Here is a 9,643-nt window from a genome sequence, read left to right as displayed (position 1 = left end):
CATTATATTTGTCAATACTCTTGACTTAGATGAAGATCAGATCACATTTTATGACAAAATAATGGAGAAAACCATGAAATTCCAAAAGGTTCACATACTTTTTCTTGCCACTGTATAGCCTTTGCTAGGTGGTAGACAGACATATGAACTGATTCATGAAAATAGTGGGCAGAGAAGCTGGAATAACAACAGAAGTGTTATAGTCACCCTAATATCATGGAAGGGAGTAGTACAGCTGAGACACACCACATCCTGTCACATATCATATGTTCAAGATAAAACATACCTGAAGAGTTTCTCCTTATCAAACACTGTGTCAGCAGACATGTTGACAGGAATAAGCAGATCAGGATGAGAATCCAAATGAACCATCTTTATGTTCTGCATTGGGAGGTGTCTTGATGCAATGGCACGGTAGATGTGACAAACCACCTAGTCGAGGTACAGTAAGTAAAGTTATTTGATCCACTATTATGATATGGCAAAACTGTTTTGAAGAAACAAATTTTTAAGCTAACTGGTCTCCATTTATCGCAAGTACAGAAGCTTCTATGAACATTATTAACATTTTCAGGACACCAAAATTTACTGTCAATCGGGAAACCATAAACTTAGCAATGAATAAAATCATATAAAAGAAAAATATTGCTTTATGCCGACTATTGACGCAGCATTAATTACCATGCTACTAGCATAGCAATAACAGAAAAGGGAATAAGAAACGGTACAACATCAAAGCTGTTTTTGGCACTATCAAGGCCTCCACACCATTTTAAAAGTGTCTGATATTTGCAAAAATGCTTATTACTCTGCTCTCTCCACTAGGACATCAACTATTAATATGATTCATTAATATGTTTTCATTCATGTAATAGTACTGTGCCTTCATTAATACAATTGTCTTTTTGATAATTTCTCAGTAACAAGTACTGAAAGGTTTCCAAAGCAGAATGTGCAAAGAAATTCTGTTTTCTAACACAAAACACAAAGAAACACAGTAGACATTTAACAAGTAATAGCAGCAAAAGCACAGCCATGATTAATAACATTAATAACATTTCAGCAGTATACACCAGCTTGTGTATATTGGACCAATAGTATGTAATAGTGCTATCAATGTTATTAATTACAGCTATTTCTGTCATGACAAATCAAAAAGTTCTATTACTGCTGTATGAGCAATGCATCGACCAAGACAGAAGAAGTAAGTACTTCAGTCAGTACTGAAGCTGTAGCTTGCTAAAAGGCTGCTGATTGGCTGAAGAGCTAGGTGGCGGGGTTTGTTTACAACACCACCAAGGTAACAAGTCTGTCACTGTCATGAACTCATCTACAAGCTAAAGCACCCACACTTTGAGTTGTGTTTCAGTAATAAGGTAAGGAACATATTCCAAAGGTTAGCTAGGTAAGCAAATACACCTATCGATGAAATGCACGCTGTCGTAGTGTTGTTAATCATAAGTGGAAATTTTGAGAGACAACGTTACATTATATTATACACCGCAGCTGTACTAACACAGAACAAAAGCGAGGCTTACATCGTGGTGGTCCTCCACAATCCACACTGGCAGCTCCTTGTAGAACCTCTTCAGCGATAACGTTACGGAACTCATTTTAACAAAACGGAACTTAAGTTTACTTCATTACTCCACTATAAACCTGGCATTAGCTAATTAATTGTAACTAATTAATTAATTGTCGTGTTCTCATACCTCCATTTTGAGCATACAATGTAATAACGCCTCTTAACAGTTTGTTTAATAGCTACACAGCTACTCCTAGCACAACCTGCAACACCCATTTACCCTGCAGTCTTCTTCTTCGTTTTAAGTACAACCGGGCGGCGCATTATCCCCATCTACTGTTAGGTTAGGGAATCATTATATTCGTGAACTCGCTTTTGTATCTTCAAGACAGTGTAGGTGAAGATAAGTTTTAAAACAGAATTCCCAGTATTGTGTTTTAAGCTCCATGTGTTAATCCCTTTATGTTCCAGGCTTATTCCTTAACAATAGTTTATGCCAGTTTGATTGTTGATTCGGGGGCACTGCTAGAGATTTTGGGTCATATTTTCATTATTAAATTTTTGTAAAAAAAAAAAAAAAAATATTTGGTCTCTAATTTAAATCTATTATTGATCTGGAAGTAAGAGACAAAGCTTAAAAGGTCTTTCATACAATAGTCCTATCATATTATTGTCTCTATGTTAAAGTTGGGACTACAAATCTACAGTATCTACAGTATCTAGCCTACAATAACCCAATCAAGTTTATAAAGGTAATTTCTTCTTAGTTAATTTTAGCAGTGTAACTGGTGTGCTAACCTCCAGTACATGTAACTAGACTGTAACACATCTTTAATTTATGAGAATTAACTATGGTATAGCTGTAGGAATTCATTCTGAAAGGCACCACCTCATACATGAAATGATGCCTTTATGATATCCATTAACCACCCTTTCTTTGGTTGAAGTTGTCAGGCATTAAATCAAGGTTCAAGGATTCAAATCATTCAAGCCCTCCGCTATTCATGCCAAAATGTTTTCATTTTTAACCAACGCTTGACATCACTTTCGGTGCTCTGAGGTGTGATATCAAAATTACATTAGCTCATTAGAAAAATAAATACAGACAATGATTTTTTTTTAAAGAAAAAAACAAAACCATGCCTCAAATTATAATAAAAAATCTTATAAGAAAAAAGTATCAAATAATTAAAATTAAAATTAAAAATGGGTGGTCTTGTATTTCAAAATGTGCCACTGCTACTTTTAAAATAAGGTTGACTAAAACCATCCCAGTGCTTGCAGAAAGACTGCACCACTGTTAATACTTGACATAAAAAGGACAGAACATGTTACTCTGCAGCCCAGTCTCACATGAAAATGTACAATAGCTACACTGGTCTACAGCATAAAGCATAGTAGTGTCACAGTAAAAACTGTAAAATTGTGACATGGCAACAGTTTTTGTATGGCAGCGCAGTTCCCTTTTTCTTGCTGTTTTATGGCAGTTGGCAAACAATGAAATGGTGCATTATCACCAGCAACTGGGCCAGAGTGTGGAACAGTGTCCATTGAAGGCATCCAGATTTGAAGTATAGAATGCTAAAAACACTAGGAAGCTGGTGGCTGGGTCCAACATACACCTGACTTTCACACAAACAACCAGAAATCAAGTCCCACGTGTGATGTTGTGCAACACTGTACTTTTCATTTGAGAGTGAATGGTTAGTTACTGGCTAAAAGCCAGGGCTAAAGCCATTAGCCAGAGGTCCCCAGCTATGGTTCAGGGCCAAAACTCTGGGCGGGTAACACCATATTCAAGAAAGTTACAACTAAAAGAAGTTGGATGCTGCAAGAAGTAAAACCAGAATCAACATTGGTGTGGCTTTTGAACAATGGCAACAACTGAGAGAACAAAAGGGGCTGAAAAGTATTTCTGTTGGATAAGTAATTACTGTTTTGTTTTGTTTGGGGGGCATTTGTTATTTTCCTGAAATCTGCAATTAGTAGCCAGGCAGTGCATGTTGCAGTGCGCATTGTGTTTTGGATGTTCTAAGACTACAAGTATAACCGTGAATCTATAGTACTGTGCCTTCTACTGAAACCATTATGACAAAGTGATTTAAGACTTTTTTTTCTGTGTAGTATAGTTATCTTTCTGTAATCATTTGTTCCAAGGTCTTGCAAATATCTAGTGTCAGAGCTGCAAGCCTATAATTATCTGGGTTGGTTGTTTAATTGGAGTAACAGCTTCTTTCCACACTGCTGGCAGCTCCCCTTCCTCCCAGTGCCTAATGAACAACTCCAATAACTTTGCCAATGTAAAAATCACTTAAATTGGATAATATAATATAACATGCACTATCGTTTCCAGGAGCAGTTATTTTACACTTATTTTGAACCCTTCTTAACTAAAGAATGATCAACCTGCATTCAGCCAGCTAGCATGAATACATGTCAGACCAAGCAGAAATGACACCAAGAACTGTTTGGTGTCTGAATAGAAACAGTGTCTTACTATGTTAAACAGGTGAAACTTGTTAAGCTTTATATAAGACAAACTGTTTACTGTTCACTAAAGATACAAACTGAAAATGAATCATGAAATATGAAATAATATATTACAATTAGATACATGTTATCAGCTTTCAATAATTAGGCCAGATTCGATAACTTTGCAGAATTACAATTATTGTTACCCATTATTACATATATTAGTTATAAAGTGAATGAACTTAGTGCAGAAATATTTTTCATTACAATACAGTACTTATAATGACTATGTGGGGTGTGGAAGGTGAAACTTGTAGTGCCACAAAGAATTATCATCGAGTCTACATTCCCAGCCCCACAGAGTTTTTTTTTTGTGTCTTTTAGCCAATTGCTTTATTTTTATGGCCTGAAAATATACTGTTTTAGTCCAACCTAATTTCCAGAAGCTGCAGGTAACTGTTTGTATTAAAAGAATTTACAGTAAATATTTTTCTCAGGAGTTGATGACACAAACTTCATTCCAAATGAATGTTAGCATTACTCTTTGTCTGCTAGATGCGTAAATAGAAAGCTGTTTGCTAACATGTTAGCTATATACAGTGTCTTTAGAACAAAAATGTCAGTGTGGTGCTTACAGTTTGTTCCTCTGCACAAAAGTGGCAGTAAAAATTACTTATTGCTCTAAAATGACATGTGACATAAATGGAACTAGCAGGTTATAAAGTTGGTTACTAAGGCTAAAAGTGACTGAGAACTGCTAAACACCACCCTCATGACACAGATGTACCTTGGAATGGATTTGACAATGAGCAGGACAGGCACTCCGCTGGAAGCAACAGTGTCAAAGGTAGAAGAAAGACAACTGCAGATTTGCTGCTGTGACTTCCAACAAAAGCCTTAGAATACATAAGGGAAAGAAAAGGTGCTTGGAGGCAGGTGAAGAATGCAATGGCCAGGGACCCTGTACTAAACAGTACTTCTTAAGAAGTCATTCAGGTTAGTCAGGTGAAATCCAGCAACGGGTGAGCAACCACTATGTTCAAGATATCAGCATCCCTAACAAGGAGGAGGAAGCAGAAGGTAGCACTGAACAGGCAGCCAAACAAACAGAAAGGTTTAAAGCAGAAACCCAAAACAAATTGGCCTAGAGCTGGAGAGAAGGGCATATGGACAACAGTTAATTCAGATCTGTTAGATGCTCTCCAAGCACTGAAAGGGACAGTCGAGAAAAGGCAACAATAAACCATTCTATGATGTTGTAGAATGTTATGCAGTGAGTTTCCCCAGCCCTTTTGTAACCATGAATGATGTGCACTGTGCTCCAATTGGCTGTTAGCCCCACCTGATGAACTCTATCTCCACCAATCCTAGTTTCACCAGTTTAAAAGCTCCAGGATCTCAGATAGAGTCTGGGCTGTGTAGCGTGAGCAGCCTCGTGTTTTGTTTGTAGTGATACTTTGTTCAGTTCTGTGACTTATGCATTTCGTTTCTTATGGTTTATTTATTGCTTTATTTAGCTATCACACAAATCAGTGGAGGTTTGTACTTCTCCATAGCTTTGGAGGAATTAACTCTTACTTCTTGTGATGGCTGCCTTGGTTCTGTACCGGAAACAAATTCCATGTGTGTGTAACATACTTGGCAAAATAAAGGTGATTATTGATTATTATTATTGATTGTTCTTCTTGAGTTTGTAACAGAGCCTGCTCAGCCTCCCAGTTTATTATATATCATCTTTTAATGCTAACCCAGTCTTTTGTAACCAGCCTATATGCCTACACCCATTTATCAAATAAATGGTTGTTTATTATACAACTTTGGAGTTTTTAGTGTCCCCCCACTTTCATCCCTAGATTCATATCTCATATATTTATATATGTATATGTATATATGTAACAAAAGGATCAGCTAAATAAAGCCTGTGGGAGGATTTTTAAAAATTGCTGTAGAGCCCTAGTACATTAGCACCAGTTCTCCTGAACAATCCTTTGTTGCAATTTGTCATCTATTTTTCTCTTTAGTCCACGTCCACGGAGATTAGCTACAGTGGGCTGTAAACTTCTTGACAATGTTGTGCACAGTGGACACAGGAATAACCAGATCTCTGGAGATGGACTTGGAGCCTTGAGACTGTCCAGGCTTTTCCACTATTGCGGTTCTTAAATCCTCACACTTCTTTGCTTGTCTTTCTTTTCTCCATGCTCAGTGTGGCCCACACAACACAAAGGTTGAGTCAGCTTTTCTCCATTTTAACTGGTTGCAAGTGTGATTTTCTGTTGCCAGCACCTGTTGGTTGCTACAGGTGAGTTTCAATACAAATTAAAGGAGCATCACAGGCTTGAAATACAATTGTTTCTGATGATTTTGAAAAGGCCTCAATAATTATGTCCATTCCATTATTGGAGTTCTGTGTGAAATGTGTCAGATTTGGCTTTTTTCTCTGCTTTGTTAAGTTATTCCAATGGAAACAAAAGAAATAAACATGAGAATACCAAAAACTTTGTGATTGCAACAATTTTCTGAGAGAAGTGGTGTGTTATCTGACAGAAATGCAGGGGAGCCAATATTTTTGATCCTTTCCTGTACATGCATTAAATGGGTGTAAAAGTTCAGTCAAGGTTAGGATGCTGATGCTTCTGCTGTGTCTGCCCAGGCCATTGGTTTAACTCAGTAGACCTGAAGGATGTATATTTTCAAATTCCTCCCATCGTTAGTAGGGAAAAACAAGGCCACACACACACAAATGGAAAATTCAACTTTTGAATACATGATCTTCTTCATCATCTTATACCAACTTTATTTGTTGGACAAGTGTTCCCCTATAGATGTATGGTAGAATTTATCCACTTCATGTGTATCAATGTGTGTGTGAGAGAGAGACTGCTTATATGCCCATCCTTTGATCTTGGTGGCCTCTGAGAGCAACGGGAAGCTTTGATCTCTCTTCCTTTTGGTTTGGACCACAGCCCATAGGAGATGACAGCAGCACGATGAGGTAGCGGCACGGACAGAAGAGGGATGAGTAAAGTGAGGAAGAAAGGATGAGAAAAGCAAGATTAAAAGTATAGCAGCATACTTGGGGTAGGTAGGGGGTTGGTAGAGCGAGTGTGGACAGGAGAAGATGAACAAAAACAACAGTAGATATGCTGTAAATGAAAGAATGAGAGTAATGGGAACAAATGGAAAAGAATGTGAAGAAGAAGGACCTCTGCTCTATATTCCTAGATACTTTATCATTAACAGTGTTCAATTTCACACATCCTTTAAAGAATCAGTTCACCCAAATTGCATCAAAAATCTTTATTTTCTCACTTCTGAGATGCACCTTCTACATAGTGGTGTCTGTCCCTAGAGATATTTTAAGTTTATTTGAGCAGATTTAAAAATATATTTGTTTCTCGATTTTCTTTCTTCACCCTGATAAAGTGAAGGTCAATGCAATTTTGTTTTTGGTACACACAGCAATGAAACACACACACACACTCAAATGTGCAGCAACTTCAGAAAATCATGCACAAAAACACTACTAACAGTGTTATAGGCACAGATTTGACAGACAGTACAAGATATAAAACTAATCTCTGAAAGAGTTATGGTTAAAACGAAGTCCGTAAAAATACCACCACCACCACCAACATCAAAAATGTCATATTATATCGTAACATCATATCGCACTGTGTTTCTAGTGCTCTATGCAAATAGTTTTTTTAATACATGTTATCTGAAAAGCCCTTTGAATTGCATTAACTTGTATGAAAGGTGCTAAATACAGTTTTCATTTACTGATTTATTATTAACAGGAAATGATTCAAGAGGTACACAGAACAACAGCACTGAAAGTATAACTTTGGTAACAGTCAAACGAGACAGCAAAATGATTTCCCAAAGATTTAATAGTTTACTTTTTGTTTTTCAAGATGTCTATGGATTGTTTCTCACAGTTAAACAAAAATTGAGTGTAATATTAGGAACCTGGGTAATACCTGAACTGCAAAAACAAGGCACATCAAACATTTATACTATTATTTAAAAATGTAATTTCACTCTCATCAGACAAAGAAATCACCACCTTTGCCTGTTTTCATATCATTTAAAATTCATTCTATAACATGTCATGGAAAATGAGTGGCATCTTTACTGAGTCAGCAGTAACAGGTCAGTCAAATGAAAAGCTCAGCTTCAAACATTTCTTCTCAGTTAGTACATGACTCAAAGTCCTGGGTCCTTCTCCATACATGGATAATAAAAACTACAAAAGCATTACCTCAGATTTTCATAAATATTTCAGTTCATTCTAACACCGATTTATTTCACATCAACATTACATATATACTTGCACAACCCTTCTGATTCCTGAGCCAGACACATTTGATGGCAGCGTAAAAAAATGACTGGGGTTTTTGCTGCAGTGCTGCCGGGTGTTTGATCAGCAGTCCCGCACTTTCCGCATGGACAGAGAAAAAATAAATTACGTCATCAATCGTCTACGAGGAAAGGCTCTCACCTGGGCTGAAGCTGTGGACGCTCGAGGACTGCTGTTTGGTGCTACTATTGGGGAATTCCTAGATGATTTATGGTCAGTTTTCACACCACCTGCTCATCAGAGCCAAGCTGCTAGGGAGCTAATGACTATAGGCCAGGGGGCATGTCGCGCTATGGACTACGCAGTAGACTTCCGGGTTCTGGCTAGGGAGGCCATCTGGGAGTATCAAACACTACGCATTGCGTTCTGTCACGGCCTCAGTGATAACATTAAAGCTGAACTGAGCACCAAGGATGAGCCCCCTGACCTCCACTCCCTAGTAGACTTGGCTACCCGGATAGACAATCAGCAGTAATCTTTCCGCAAGGGCAGCAGTCGGCCACTCGGGCCCGTCCCCCTTCCTCTCCTCCAGTTGAGGCCCGGAGGTCTCTCACCATGGAACAGCGGCCCCTCCAGGGCTCCAGAGGAGCCCAGGGGGCTAGGGCGCACCCGTTTGGACCCCCAAGAACAGGCCCGCCGTATCCGCACTGGGCCCCTAACCATCTCATTGCCACTTGCCCGGTGCAGCCAAAAGACCTGTACCGGGGAGCCACATTGCCCGACAGTCGGCTCTTCCACATTTCCAAACCCGAACAACAGGCTCTGGAGGAGCACATCGAAACTGCCCGATGTGTAGGTATGATCCATTCTTCTTCCTCACCCCTGGGTGCAGGGCTATTTTTTGTGGGGAAGAAGAATGGTGGCCTCCGTCCTTGCATTGATTATCGTGGTCTTAATGCCATTACCATTAAAAACTAATACCCATTACCTCTCCTCTCCTCTGCTTTTGAGTCTCTCCAGGGCGCGGCAGTCTTCACGAAGTTGGACCTCAGGAATGCATACCACCTAGTATGTATCTGAGAGGGCGATGAGTGGAAGACTGCCTTCAAGACCCCGCTTGGTCACTTTGAATATCTGGTGATGCCTTTTGGCCTCACCAATGCCCCAGCGGTTTTCCAGGGGCTGATTAATGACATACTCTGTGACTTCCTGGACCGTTTTGTGTTTGTTTATCTCGATGAAATACTCATTTACTCTTCCTCCCTCACAGACCACATCTACCATGTTCGTCAAGTCCTCCTTCGGCTCCTGGAAACCCGCCTGTACGTTAAAGCAAAAAAGTG

General features: G+C 38.9%; 1 protein-coding gene across 4 annotated transcripts in view; it reads right to left on the bottom strand.

The window, feature by feature from the left end:
* cunh5orf22 (chromosome unknown C5orf22 homolog) overlaps window positions 1-1,865 on the bottom strand; it is a 16,001-nt gene extending 14,136 nt beyond the window's left edge. The window contains exons 1-3 of one of the 4 annotated variants that reach the window (XM_020613380.1): window positions 1,713-1,865; window positions 1,539-1,608; window positions 287-432 (exon numbers count right to left, since the gene is read on the bottom strand). In XM_020613380.1, the coding sequence (XP_020469036.1) occupies window positions 287-432; window positions 1,539-1,608; window positions 1,713-1,801 (305 nt within the window). In that variant the 5' untranslated portion in view covers window positions 1,802-1,865. Of the gene's footprint in view, window positions 1-286; window positions 433-1,538 lie in introns of all 4 variants that reach the window. The other 3 variants (XM_020613379.1, XM_020613377.1, XM_020613378.1) reach the window with 3 other exon arrangements.
* Window positions 1,866-9,643: the final 7,778 nt, after the last annotated feature.

The sequence above is a fragment of the Monopterus albus genome, unplaced genomic scaffold (genome assembly GCF_001952655.1).
Source record: "Monopterus albus unplaced genomic scaffold, M_albus_1.0 scaffold133.1, whole genome shotgun sequence".
Classification (NCBI taxonomy): domain Eukaryota; kingdom Metazoa; phylum Chordata; class Actinopteri; order Synbranchiformes; family Synbranchidae; genus Monopterus; species Monopterus albus.
Note: the sequence above shows the minus strand (reverse complement) of the source record. Positions and strands in the feature narration are given on the sequence as shown.